This window comes from Chanodichthys erythropterus, chromosome 10 (genome assembly GCF_024489055.1).
Source record: "Chanodichthys erythropterus isolate Z2021 chromosome 10, ASM2448905v1, whole genome shotgun sequence".
NCBI classification, from domain to species: Eukaryota; Metazoa; Chordata; class Actinopteri; order Cypriniformes; family Xenocyprididae; genus Chanodichthys; species Chanodichthys erythropterus.
This window is the reverse complement of record NC_090230.1, coordinates 53,291,295-53,306,108: the sequence shown is the minus strand read 5'-3', so window position 1 is coordinate 53,306,108 and position 14,814 is coordinate 53,291,295. Positions and strand designations below refer to the sequence as shown.

Sequence of the window (14,814 nt, the reverse complement as noted above, 5' to 3'; positions counted from 1 at the left end):
GTGATCTGACAGGCTTCATGGGAGAGGCTTTAATTTTAGTTGTCAACAATGAGTCAGCATGGATGATGCCAAATATATTTGATGGCTGTGTTATGTTAAATGGACCGACTTCTCAACAAAAGCAACAAAAAAAGGTAAACTCTGCATCATGTGACAAAACCCCTTGATAAATTCAAATTGAATGACTCAAAAAATGTCAAGCAAAAATCAAATATTTCCTTACACCTTCAAAATATGTGAATATACACTTTTTTTTATCTAAATAATTTTTGGATTTTTCCAGCATGTTTCTGTATGCTACCAAATGACTTCAAATATTAATAAGCACTAAAGCAGTCATGTAATATTTTTTTCCTTAAAAAAAAAAAAGTTTTTACCTTAATGTTATGAAGCGACGAGAATACTGTGTGTGCGCAAAAACAAAACAAAAATAACGACTTTATTCAACTGAACTAACCCTTTAATGCTGACTACAGATAACAGAGTGGTTGGTAAAATCATTATTTCTCTGTTTTTGCAAAATCTTTGCAAAATGTTTTTGCATTGTCTTCAACACATCTCTTAACATTCAAAATTTTATGATTTTGGCCCTGGGCGACATTTTCACCCAGTTTCATGGTAAAATACCACAAGCCTGCTCTGGGACGCTTTTCCTTGCTTTCCCACCATCTTATGCCAGATGATAAGGCTCAAAATGACAGATGACTAAAGGAGAATAAACAGCTGTCCCATGACCAACACGCTTCACAACCCGACGCACGACAAATGGCACAGAGTCAGACATAACACTGGGTGAACAAATGGTGTGTTTGGGGTGAGATTATCTGTTTGTTTGAGCAATAGCATTACACTGCGGTGCCACAAACGTTATATACTTAGTGGCCATATATTCTGTACTACTGAACTCTAATAGTACCCCAGGGATGGCGCATTTTTGTAGGCAAAACCCGGAAGCGAGTTAGCATTTTAGGACTTCCGGTTCCAACGCCGTAAAGTCTATGGGTTTTTTTGAATGGGTTTTTGCTAAATCTCCTGAAATAAGGTCTGTGGTTAACAAAGCCTCTAAATACTTTCACGTTTTGTTCTATGACATAAAACACACCAGTTATAACCTGCTTGTGATTTTTAAACTTTTACTGTGTCTTACAATCGGCGGTTGCTAACAAATTGCTAAAACGGATTACTTCCTTTGGCAGGGACATCATTAAAAACGGGACATTTGGACAGCATTTCTCATGAAAAAGTGGATAAGTATTCATACACAGCGCAGATCATAATCAGTGAGCATGTTTATAAATAAAGTTGTTTTTTAAAATACAGTTTGAGGAAGCTTGGTGCTGGCGACGTTGATCCGTGACCATGGTGTGCTGTAGTCCGTTTATAGCCTACTGTTAGCCTTTTATATCTGACGACTTTATTTAGGCTTCAAAATCTATAAATGTTGTTCTAACTTGTAAAGATTATCTTGATAGACAAAACGTGTAAGTGTCATAACCCTTTGTTAAACACAGAGCTTATTTTCTGCGATTTTCCAAAAGTCTATGGGAAAAATGCATAGGCTTTCAATCGAGGGAACCCGTGCGCCGCTAACTTCCGGGTTGGCCTACAAAAACACGTCATCCCTGAGGTACTCTATTGTTCCCTTAGAATAAGTTTCTTGCACCAAAAGGTAATTTACTTTTCATGACCAATTTCTGTTTTTGTATTAAAGCCCAAAGTCTACTTTGCACAGTTCTGATGCAAACACAATTTGTTGTCGTTTCAGTAGTTTATCGTTTAATCTCCCCCATTTCCTTCTTGACTGTGAAACAACGGGCTGGACCAGTGGTGCCACCTTGTGTTGTGGACCAACTAACTTAATTTCTGTAAAAACAAACAAACAAAAAAAACCTCATGGTGCACAAGGAGCTAAGTATACACTAGGGTATGTGGACAGCACACAAGGCCTACATTTTGGCAACAGCATAGTACTCATGTATCCTGTTTTTTCTTTTTTCCCTAACTGTACATACTATGCTGATAGGAAAATTTACATCACACACACTGCAGACTTCTGTATGTAAATTACCTAATTTGATTGGCTAAACTAATTTCTCAAAAGCATTTAACCCTTGTGCGTCAATTAAAAAAAAAAGTTACACAAACTGTCATAAAAATTTGAAGCTTGGGGGCACAGACTTAGGTTTGGTCTCGTTTTAAAGAAGACCCTTGGCAGATTATTGTTGAAGTAAAAAAAAGTTATAAAGTGTGGAAAAAAAAGTAAGAGGTTTAAGTTTATTTAAAATATTTATTTTATGAAACATTTTGAAACAAGTTGAACTCTAAAACTGCTATAAAATCAAAGCCATAAATTTAAACGTGTACCAAATTTGAGGTTGATATCTCAAAAAATGAGCTTTCAGTAAGATTTTGTTTAGGTGCAGTACCACATTTTCCCCATTAGATGCCAGCAAAACTCCACTGGAACACACAGTGGTTGGATTTGTGATTTGCAGAAGAGTTTCTCTCTCTCAAATATTACAAGCACACAATTGTTTTTTTTTAACACACATACAAACCACACTCTGACATCCATACCAACAAACCCACATAATTATAGCTGTATAATTTATCCAAATGGCTCTATAATACGCATAAGCAGAAATCAGGAATAAAGCGAGTATTTGCTTTATGGGCCAAACTCGAGAAAATGGCACCATCTGGTAAAAAATAATAAAAAATTTAATTTTGAAGCCTTGCCAACAGAACGCACACCTGAGCCAAAATTTATGCAGTTGGCATTAACACAAGCAAAATGATCAAAAAAACAAAAATGAAAAAGACGCAAATGTCCATAAGTTCACACAAGAGTTAAATATTTTTTACACCACAGCATTGTCTAAGTTTTGATTCTGGCTGCATATATGGAAAACTTCCAAATTAACAAAACTTTACTTACAAAATGACTTTCGATATCTTTGGTATTGAATCAAATATGACAACATTTTTAAGAACTAATTTGCATATAGTGCAATTATTCAATGAACATGGCACACTCCTCACAAGTCTCAAATAGAAGCTGAGCCTTTGAATAACCTCATTCCCTGCATTCATGACCAATTTCAAGCCAAACACAACAGGTTATTTGGGCCCATAACTGTCATAACCCATTGACTTCTCTCATATTACATCCTGACCACATTTCAACATGTGCATGATGACATTTTGGCCTTACGTTTTCCTGGAAGACGAAGCAGCTGAGGAGCGCAGTGGCCTGCTCTGCCGTCAGGTCATTGAACAGCCCGTTAAACACCATCTCTGTCAGCAACAGCTCATCTGCACTGTAAACACACAGGTAATCCACAAGACGCTTTAGAAACAAGCCTGAGTATTAAAAATAAGGGCTGATGGGGTGTTCTGTTTGCTTTTAGTGCATGTCTTTTAGCTATAACCGTTTAGAACAAAGACTAGAATTATGAACACAAACTATAAGCAAACAACCATCTTGTTTGATTTTTTTTGTTGTTGGTAATCCTACCTGCTGATCTCACAGGCCACACGGCCTTTCATCTCGATGACATCAGAGGAAGTGGCGAATCCCAAGCGCCGCAGCACACGCTTTCTGCACTTCAGCTCGTCCATCTGCAGCACGGTACGAGCTCTCTTCAGCTCACGCTTCGCCGCTTTAATGTCCCCTGCAATCTAATACACACAAGCACAGCGAGAAAAGACACACACATTGTTTTAAATATGTGGCTTAATGCATCAGTGTCCGCATCTCCAACAACCACATATTCCTGCAACGGAAATGGAAACTTAAAGAAAACAGCCCTTATTAATAAATTATTAGTAGCCTATTGTAGTGTGTCAGGAGATCGTGCTCATTGTTACATAGCTCTGTGGCTATACTGCACTGAAGCGGCAGTTTAAGATATGAACCCAGAATTCAGCAAACGTCAATTAACTTTTGTCTGGTTAATAAATACCTTTAAAGACAATTTTCCTTGGCCAAAATGTCAAATCAAATGAAAGAATGACGGTGATTCTGATAACACAAATGTATTAAAACACAAGAACAACAAAAAATTATAGGTTAACTCTTTTTAAGTGGAAGAAAGCTACTTTTTTTTTTTCCCCTTACACGCAACTTATTGGAAAGCCCGGATGAGTCATTAGTTGGGAAATTAATAAAGTAAAATAACAAAATTATAGGTTTTAAGTAGAAAATAGTATTTCTGTAAAGAGATATAAAAAAAAAGTGCACAACTCTTAAGTGGAAGGAAACTACTTTTTTCCGCCCTCACGTGCAAACTATGGGAAAGCCCGGATGAGTCATTAGTTGGGAAATAAAATAAATAAAATAAAATAATGAATAATAATTATATAATAATATATAATAATGATATCATCATCCATCGCGATGTTTTACTGTAAACATCGCCCACTGCCAATTTTGGGGACATCGCCCAACCCTAGTCAATTCACGTAAAATTACTACTCTTTCTCAAAATAAAACTAAAATTTTATTTTTACTGTATGACATACACCCAAACAGAGCTGCTGGTCATGGAGAACACTGCAAACAGGAAGTGGGTCACATTTATTTTATTTTCAGTTTTCATTTAAATCATTAATAATATTATATCAAGTTTAAGTATTTTGCTTTGTGCTTTTGTCATTTTTATTAGTTGGGTTTCTTTTGTTGAATATTTCTATTTAGTTTTATTTTTATCCCAGGTTTATTATTTAGCTTTATTTCAGTTTTAGTAATTTTAGTACTTTAACTTAAACATTTTATTTCAGTTAGCTGCCAAGGCAACATTTCTGACATTAATTTTCATGTAATATTTTATTTGAGCTTTATTGCAATTAATGAAAATTTTTAATAAATTTATTTTTAGTTAACAACACTGACAATGTCCTGATGATATCAAGTGCAGTATTACGTACAGGTCTAAAGTCATAAATTATGGGGAATTTAGTCAGTCTTCGATCTACATAAAATCCTACCAACATCATTTTATTCCTTTCATTGGAGTAATGAAAGTCACATTCAGAACTAAAGCACTGACCTGTAATGACAGTGCGGATTAAATAGTTGACTAAATTATGTGAACGTAAACTAGCTTATATTAAACAATTAGCTACCATTCACTAAAAGAAGAAATCCAAATCAGTCCAGATAACTAATATCAGTTGAGACAGAAAGGTTAAATTGTGCTGGCCTGCTATGGCACTGGCACAATTGATTCACCCCTTACAAGACTCGGTCCTAATGACATTATCCACTTTAGAGCTTATCTTAGATCTTTCTAAAGTGATTCAGGCTCAGACTGAAAACAGGACACTGAGAAGAGCTGAATTGTTTAAGCAAAAAGGGCAAGAATTTCTCACTCCCCCAGAAACCACATCCAACAATCAACAACACATTCTTCAGCATTTAAAATCCAAACACTCTGTATTGTGTACTGCTAATGCTAATGTGTGGCCTCAATGTTATGACCTACATTCATGGCCACAATTAGGACATGAGCTCAATGAACAATTGTACCTCACAATAAACCAGAAAATATGTTATTGTCCTAGAAGAAAGTAAAAGTCATGCAAATCACCCAAAAAATATTTTTACAAAAATTTTATAATAGACTTCAAAAAATCTGTCTTAAGCTAGTCCCAGACAAAAATGTATCACTGAGCCGTTGAAAGCAACTTGCACTGACATATCTTAAAATAAAATAATAGTTATTGTTTTAAGATGCACACCAGTAATGTTTTTTTTTTCCCCTAAGGCACGTTTATAAAACTATTGAACTAAAGCCTAATCCTGGCTTAATCCAAACCCTGTCTGTGAAACCGGGCCTATAATTCATAAATACAAGTATTACATAAAAATTTTATATATATAGATGTGCACTTGTGTTACAAAAAAAAAAACAAGTTGTACATTTTATAGTACACTTTACAAGCAAATATTATAAAATAGAATCTGGCCTTAATACAGAAAGCATTAGGTTATCTAGGCCATTGTGAAGGTTTAGTTCTGGGTTAGTTCCTGTAGATTTTATAGAACAGAGTTGAGCTAACCAAAAGTCTAATCTGGTTTGGAGGGATTTCCCAAGTCCCCATGATGCATCTGACCACTTGATTCCATAACGCATACACCCAATAACAAATATAACCCATGTGCAAAGCCTACAGGGACCGTATTTAAACAAAAACACTTATCCCCTTAATACCGTTGCACAATGTGAGCAACTATGTGGCCGTATGAGATTGTTTGTGATCCGATTTGAGCACCTATTCACCCTGCACTAAAGCCAGTTTCCCGCTTTTGTTTGGTTATGGTGGACCTTCAAGATTTCAGCCGCAGGAAATGACATCCACCCCTTCTAGCACACTAAACAATAGAGCCATATTTTAAATGACATTTGTGTCTCCTGCGCTGACCAGAAAAAGGTTGCGTCTATGAAAAGAAATGACATTTATATCAAGCCCGCTTTGACTCTGTGCATTCACGCACATCCTACAGTGAACTCACCAGTGCTTTCTTCTCACAGAGTGTGTAAACGGCCTCCAGGTTGGGGTCGCTGTGCAGGGGGTGCGTGTACATCCTGTGCTCGAATGCCTCCACCTTCTGAATGACCTTCTTCAGTGCTGGATCCTTGATACCCATGTCGTCTATGGGATCAAGCAGCGGAATGCCATCTGGGAAACGTTTCTGCACCTCCTGGGAACCAGAAGCAGTCATGTGCTTTAATCTTTAAAATTATTATAATGATCATCATCACTCAACACCTTCCATTAGGAGAACTGGTGAGATGGTCCAACAGGAAAAACAGTTGTATGGCCGCTCCTAGAGATTAGTGTCTGCAACTAATTGAGGTCAGTTCAGTGAAATGTAAAGGAAGTGTGTGATTGTGTAGGGAGGGTTCAGGATTAACAAGATTAAGCAATTTGCTACGCTTGGCATGGAATATTAGTACAGATGTGCTCTAACTTTTTGTCTAGTGTATGTGCGGTAGTATGCAACAGTAGTAGTAGTATGCTACAGTGTTGTCACATCACTACATTTAAAGGGGACCTATTATGCAAAATTCACTTTTACATGGTGTTTGAAAAAATGTGTGTTGGCAGTGTGTACACATACCCACCCTATAATTATAAAAATCCACCCACTCCTTTTTTATAATCCCCATAAATCATAAGCAGTGTCTCAGAACAAAACAGTTTGTATCAGTTTGTACAGGCCCTGCACGGACACTGCCGTATTAGCATAGACCCCGCTTCCAGGTTCTATGTCAGAACGCCAGCTCAGTATTGGCCGATGCTGGACCTTGAATGTGGTAATTACATCGCTTTCTCTTGGGGATCAGAAAACTCTGTTTTCATAAAAAATAAAAATAAAAATATCTTAATTTATGTTCCGAAAATGAACAAAGGTCGTACAGGTTTGGAATGACATGAGGGTGAGCAATGAGAGAAATTTCATTTTTGGGTGAACTAACCCTTTAAACACTATAAAACATGGAAGAGAAGTTGGCTTTTATACTCACGAGACTTGCCCTCTGATAGCCAGCTTTCTGTGCGTGTGCATACATAAATTAGAAATTTAAACTGATATGGCATGCAGATAATAATCTTTCATGATGAAAAAGAACTGCAATGCCTAGGAGTGTGATTGCGACATAGATGATAATCAAATCCAAGCAGATGACTTGTTAGTATTTAGCAGATTTTGAGATGCATGGGGGGGCTGTGAATGAAGGAAGCACCCTTCTGGATAGGTGGCAGGGAGCAGCAGCTCATTTGCATTTAAAGACACATGCACGAAAAAAAAAGCATGTTTTTGATAGCACTCAAATATGGCTATTTACAACATGAAATAAATGATCTGTGAGGTATTTTGAGCTGAAACTTCAGACACATTCTAGAGACACCTGAGTCTTAAATTACATCTTGTAAAAAGGGGTATTATAGGTCCCCTATAAAAGAGGACATGTGTTGTTGTTTTTTTTTACATTTTCAACTTTTAGTTTCACTAAACAGAGCATTACTGACACACTGCGAAGAGTGGTGCTCCCGTGTTTATCTGTGTAAGCGCTTAGTGAAGAGTGTCACTTATGACTATTTACAAAGTTTTTGAAGCACTGATCATTGAGGTCAATCACAGACATATCCAATGAGTGTGTCAACAATGGTCAATCAGAGGTGTTTACCAATCCACTCAACAGAGCTCAAAGCATCACATTTTTAAAATTTCAGTACCGACTTTGTACTGAAGTTGGTACTTTTGACAACTCTATTGTAAAAGGGCATAATTGGCTCCATTTAATACAACGAGAAGCATCCAGTTGATACCTAGTAAAATACTGATTATTTCAAATTGAATTGTATAAAAAAACATCTTCATTTTTAAATAAAGTAAAAAAGTTTAAAAAGAAGTAGTGAGAGTAGTATGCCATTACAAATATACCCATTGTGTGTGTGCTGACCTGTATGGATTTGAGCATGCTTTGTCGGTTTTCGTAGGGCCGCAGGTCTTTGGGGATATACAGGCGCACAGAGCTAATAGAGGTGATGAGATGAAGAATCACAGGAACAACCTGAAAGATAAATGGACAGTTCTCATTGGACGACCCTCCTCTGGCTGCCTCTGCAAGAAGAACTTCATGTCATGGCCATATATGACCAAAACCACAGCGAGAAGCTGGAGGGTCAATCTAAACACATTTAGCAGGACCAGCGTAGACATAAAGCAGACTTTACGAGCCCACGGAGATGGGGAAGAAAAACAAGAGCCATCAGCTAAAGTCATCGAGCCTCAAACTTCTGGAGCGCTAGTTAAATTGTTTAATGTTTAGGGGAAGAGGTCAAGAGAAGAAAACAAAGACAAAATCACTGCCATCACAGCTGTATTGTAGTACTTTTATGATTTTATTCTTTGTGACATGGGTGACTTGTTTTTCTAGAGTAGATTATGCTTCAAGAACATAAGTGCCAGTATTTTGAACTCCAGCCAAATGAACCTGTTAAAAATCCAGCTGGTGGAGGCGGAGTTCCCACATTCCATAGGAACAGGGTCTGTCTGCTAGCCTGGGTGCCAGCCCGAACCCCGCCCACAACATTTTTTGGACGGGAAGTTCGGTCTGGACTCGATCCATTGTGGAGTAATTATGCTCGGCTCCCAGAAGGCCGAGCCAATCAAATTGCCAGGGCGGGCTTTAATCGATGATGGACAGGCTATCTGCGGTTACGTAACCACCCACGTCATCAAAGAGAGCTTGGGGAGTTTGATTGACAAGCGATCTAACCAATCAGAACGCCGCATCCGCCATTTTGTCCAACAAAGCAGTCAGGAGTTAGAAGATTTACATCGGTGGAGTTAAACTTGAAAAATTGTGCATATTGACGTCTTTCCGCGTTTGAAACAACATTCATTCTCATGTTCATTCATGTTTATTTGATGCTATAAATGGACTAGTAGGAAGAGATGATCGGTTCACGAGCCTCGAGCTGAGGCGCTACAGCAATCTGTCACGATCATGGTCACAACACATTAAAGAGCCACAAAACGTTTTTTATTGTTTGAATTTTTTTAATAACTACACTGTTTGAAAGCTGGGACTTTGTTTAATATCATAAGTAACCTGCTCTGTCTCGTCTGTCGATGTGTTGTCAGTTTCTTCTTTGCTCCGCGATGTATTTTCCACTCTGTGTGGCGTGATAGCGCCACGGCTTGTCGGACAAAGCAACAGTAACTAAGGGGGACGAGTCTTTGCAAAAGGTCAATTAGTTTACAACAATGATGGCTGTTGAAGAACTGAGATGTGTAGATTCCGCCATCGCGTCCGTTATAGAAGATATCGACAGCGCATTAATTTTAAAAGAGGAACAGAGGACCGCGATCAAGGTCGATGGGAAAGATGTCTTTGCCGTCCTTCCTACGGGATTCGGCAAAAGTTTGATTTATCAGCTGGCCCCGATGGTCGCTAAGAAGAGTTCTGTTGACAACTATGCGTCGCTCAACATACGTCACTTACTCTGTAGCTCTGATTGGTTGTAGGTCTATCCAATTGAGGTCTTTCCTGGATCGGTTGAAATACGCCCCCATAATCAAAGCCCAATGGAGCAGTATCAGACTCATATTCTGACTAGAATTGAGTATGACCACGTCAGGCTATCTGTCTGCTGAATTAGGATTTAATTTGGGCTGCCACTTGATTAAAAATTCATTCCATTAATACTGATGATCGGTGTCAACTAAAACAATGAAAAAATATTTTCAGGAATTGCAATACCTGAAATTAAATATAAATATTAGATGAAAAACTTAATTTTACAAGTTAAATAGCTTAAATAAGTTTAAGATGAAATACTGAAATGACTAAAACAAAAAAATAAAAAAGGACAAATGAGCACAAAACAAAATGACACATTAAAATAAAAATGAAAACTGAAAATATAATAAAAGCTAAATATTAAAAATTATTAGTATATAAATTTTACTAAAATAACAGAAATTGATTAATTAAACTAAATTACATACTGATTAAATTAAACTTATCGCAATTAAATCGCACATCAATATTGGTTAAGAAAAGCATCTAAATAACATTTTTTTTTAAAGAAAAATTCATTTTTAATACACAATGCAAAATAAAGTTTCATGGGTGCTTGTTTTTCTCAATACGCACAAATCGCTGGCAGTGAGGTATTCGGTTGTTAAGTCTGACGTCACGCAGCAGTGCTTCCGGGTCCTAACGCTCTATTTCATACCATAAGAAATCAACAAATGGTGCTAATATACACACACGATGTGGTGTAATACTACAAAAAAATAAATAATCATAACCCTTATCTCCATCCCAAAATTCCTGATGGCCAGACAATGATTCATCTTTTATAAATCGTTAAAATATTAATGTCTGTGACGCTGTGAGCATGGAGACCGTTGTTTAGACTGAAAGCATTTAAAATGTTTAACCTTTTTAAATGATTGAGGTTTAATATGAATAAATAGCACTCATAAATGGCCGTTGATGGCATTCTCAAGTGAAACGAGTCGAAGCTTGGACCCGGAAACGGCGATCCTTACGTCATGACTTAACAAGCGGATAAAAAAAGAAGTTCGAATGGCTTTTTTTTTTAATGGCCCTAACCTCTGATTTCAGTCTTCTTTGATGGTTTCCTGTGCACAGCTGAGATATAGATATGTTTCTACATAAAATCTAAGCTGGTGTGGCAATTCTGGGGCAGGTTAACCCTCAAATTCTCTCACCTGCATCTCACCCTTTTCCCCTGGGCCTGCTGGTTTGGCTGCTTCTGTGGCTGCGTTCTTCACACTGTCTTTGCTGCAGTGAACCAGAACTTCCACCACAAACAACGGGTCAATATCACCACCTCCGGCCTGCAAGAACAAACACATTCATTTTTCTCTGCACCAAAAAAAAAAAAAGAAAAGACAATTTGGTTTTTCATGGCCATTTTTCACCCTTTAAAGTAAAGCAGCCTACATTTCAGAACCCGATTCAGGAAGAAGTTCAGAATGAGTCATTCTTGCAGCTTGAGCCTGGAATCCATACACTTGATTTTGCAAATGGTTACAGAGAAAACTGTAAAGCTGTGTATGCTTTAGTGGACACAGTCCAAGTCAATCCGAACACAAATTCACAAAGAAATGTCTCATTGCAAGGAGAAACAAAAACAATGTGTTCTAACGTCGGCTCAAAACATCAAACATGTTTGATGCCCTCAGAATACATATAATCAAAGTCTGAAGCAAAAAAAAAAAGAAAAAAGTCTGCACCCATCATAAACTACGCAACTTTTTTTTTGTGATACCCATCAACTTCAACTGCCAAAAATCTGCAAGTTGGCTCTGACTTTCGGCAACTAGCATTGATTCATCTAGACAGAACGGGGCTGTGTGAAAGTCATGTAGTATATCCCAGCCTTTAAGTAACACTCATCTCAAAACATCAAGAAAAATTGGATTCCTCACAATATATGACCTCTTATATTATTAGTTGGGCACTAACCACAAAGAGGACAAAAAAAAATCTGATAATACCTTGACATTTGCCTTCTTTTGGAAATTGACAACTACACCCCAACCAAAATCCAGATCTTCCTTTTTCACCTAGAAATGAAAAAAAAAAATAATAAAATTAAAAAAAAATAGTGTTTAGCAAGCAGGTCTGTGGGTCTACATTTTCCAACAAAATGGTTGCTAGATTTAGATGAAATATTAACTATATTTGCTTGTACAGAAAGAGCCACTGGCCATTTACCCTGACCAGTCTGCCTGGCTGCAGGAAGGGCAAGCAGTATCTAGGTTTGTGAATAAATTCCTCGATTTCTTTGCCTAGTTTGGCCAGCTGCTGACGGATCTTGTAGTAGGTCACCACGCTCTCTTCATTGGGGATTCGTATCGCATTATACTCCTCCTCCAGCTTTTTCATCTCTGTGAGAATCACAGAAAATAAAGACAGGAGTGAGAAAAACAATGTCAAAGAAATTCTAAAAAGCTATGTGACAACCCAATTACTGATTATATGTAACTTCTAATGAACAGGCAAATCTAGTTTTAACCAACTTTTAACGTGTTGTGCTAGACCTGTATGACTAACAGGCTTTTCTGACAACATGATGAATAAATTACAGAATTTTAACTACGGGAAATATTCCTTTAAATCATAGTTCTTACTCTCCACAACGCCAGGCACGGCTCTATAGTGCTGGAACTGGTAGAAGGATTTCTCCAGCATGTACTCTGGGTTGATCTCCTCCACACGTAGTAGATTGAGCACCATGTTGTAGGTGAGGTGAAACGCACTGTTCAGAGGGTCTGCCGAACCCTACGAGAATAAAAGGTGTTACTCAAATCATGAATCCAACACAATCCTTTGACAGCTATATGGTGATGAAGACAAAGTAAAATCAGTTCTCAAATCAGGTGATCCATTCAACCATTTGACAATATTTGATGTGTATTTTTAGAGTAATACATATCTACGTATTTGTTGTAAAAATGTCTTATGTTGGTGTTTTTTTTCTTTTTAAAACAAAATAAAACTAGTTCATTCAAGAACTTCTGAGTTCTTTGACTATGGAGGGTGGACTTTGCAGTTTCTGTGAAAACAGGTTTACAAACGAGTCTCATTACAATTGTAGTGAAATGCTGTAAATTGGAAATTAAGCAATTGAGAAACTAATACATAACTGGTGCCCATTGTGTTCCTAAAGGCAAGAAATCAGAGGGGAAAAAAAAAAAAAAAAAATTCTGTTTTTAGCCCTTAGGGTTCAAAAATTATTAGCATAAACATAAGTGAAAATTTGGACAGTTGGTGGCACTAGAGGGACTGAGTTAGAGACTTCAAATTTGCTGTGGTTTATGTTGGGACTGTCCTCTATCCGTGTGCCAAATTTCACAACTTTTTACCATATGGTTGTATGGGCTGTGGAAGAAGAGTGGAAGAAAATTAATGGACCGAAAAAAAAAAAAAAAAAAAAAAAAAAAAAATTTTTTTACCAAGGCAAACATCTTTTCACAACACACTTTTCCAACAACAAATTCCACAACACAAATAAAATAAAACGATCAATCGCTGAAGCCTTCTTTATGCGCAAGTAAACATCTACTGACCATGCTAAGAGTAAGAAAACCACAGAGCTCTGTCTTAACAGGTTTTGCAACACAGAGCCTGACTCTGCAACAGCCCAGGGGAGAAAATTGAGAAGGCACTACTATTGTGCCAGTTCATTCATTTTAGTGACATGGCTTGCCCAGTATTCTCTCAGAAACTTACAAAAAAACCATGATAACGTACAATTTGAATTCAGTCAGAAGGGCATTAAGCAAGACTTTAATGGACCCCAAGCAGAGATGGGTTTTGGCAATACAAGCTTCAGAGGGGGGAATTGGGAGTCTGCAGGGACGAATCTTGGCAGGCAGGCGTGTGAGACCGAGAAAAGAGCTTATGGACTTCATATTAAAGAGCGTATTAATGAATGGCTTTACCCCTTACAGAGGGTGCCAAGGCTTAGGAGGATAAGGGGTTTAGGATCAGAAAGTTTGTGCGTCAGAGTGTGTTGGCTGTCACCTGAACAAAACGTGAGGAGAACTGCTTAAAACAACAGTTCACTCAAAAACGAAAACAAAAATGAAGATTTATCATTTCCATGGCATGCTGGCGTTTCAGTGCGTTACCTTCAGTAACTGTTTGCCCACCGCAGGGCTCATCTTCTCATCCACCATGAAAATGACTATTCCCCTCTCGTCCATTCCTCTTCTGCCGGCACGTCCTGACATCTGGATATACTCTCCAGAGGTGATCTAATGTGGAGAATGGAAAAAAAAAAAAAAAAAAGGATTTATAACTATTGCAGTGGTTGGCAATAACAAAAAATGAGAAAAAAGAAAAAAAAAACGTAAAAAGAAACCACAAAAGCATGTTAATTGGTTAAAATAACCTTACCATATACAGTGAATTATGTACATTACATACATTAAATACAGAATTATATACTACAAAAATCGATCTAATTTAGTAAGAAACTCATTTACAAACCAACTGTAAAAGGACACAGGCCAATGTGTGGTGCAATATATTTAATTAGATTTTATTTAAATATTAATGATAATGTATATCCTGTTTTATTCTATTTTATGTTTAGTTTATAGAAATGTAGTAGTTAATGAATGTATATGGTTATGAAACTGTACAGTTACCAGGGACAAAAATGAAATGAAAATGAATTAAAGGTAATAAAGTAAACAGTATTAAAGTAAACAGGATCCATTGTGGTTTCATGCTTGTCAAGCACTCATCCCTT

At 37.2% G+C, this 14,814-nt stretch overlaps 1 protein-coding gene across 1 annotated transcript in view; it reads right to left on the bottom strand.

The window, feature by feature from the left end:
• Positions 1 to 14,814, bottom strand: part of mtrex (Mtr4 exosome RNA helicase) — a 41,041-nt gene that overhangs the window by 3,613 nt on the left and 22,614 nt on the right. The window contains exons 15-23 of the mRNA XM_067398165.1: positions 14,189 to 14,314; positions 12,686 to 12,836; positions 12,270 to 12,442; positions 12,050 to 12,118; positions 11,258 to 11,386; positions 8,472 to 8,582; positions 6,518 to 6,706; positions 3,518 to 3,681; positions 3,215 to 3,320 (exon numbers count right to left, since the gene is read on the bottom strand). Coding sequence (XP_067254266.1) covers positions 3,215 to 3,320; positions 3,518 to 3,681; positions 6,518 to 6,706; positions 8,472 to 8,582; positions 11,258 to 11,386; positions 12,050 to 12,118; positions 12,270 to 12,442; positions 12,686 to 12,836; positions 14,189 to 14,314 — 1,218 coding nt within the window. The remainder of the gene's footprint in view (positions 1 to 3,214; positions 3,321 to 3,517; positions 3,682 to 6,517; positions 6,707 to 8,471; positions 8,583 to 11,257; positions 11,387 to 12,049; positions 12,119 to 12,269; positions 12,443 to 12,685; positions 12,837 to 14,188; positions 14,315 to 14,814) is intronic.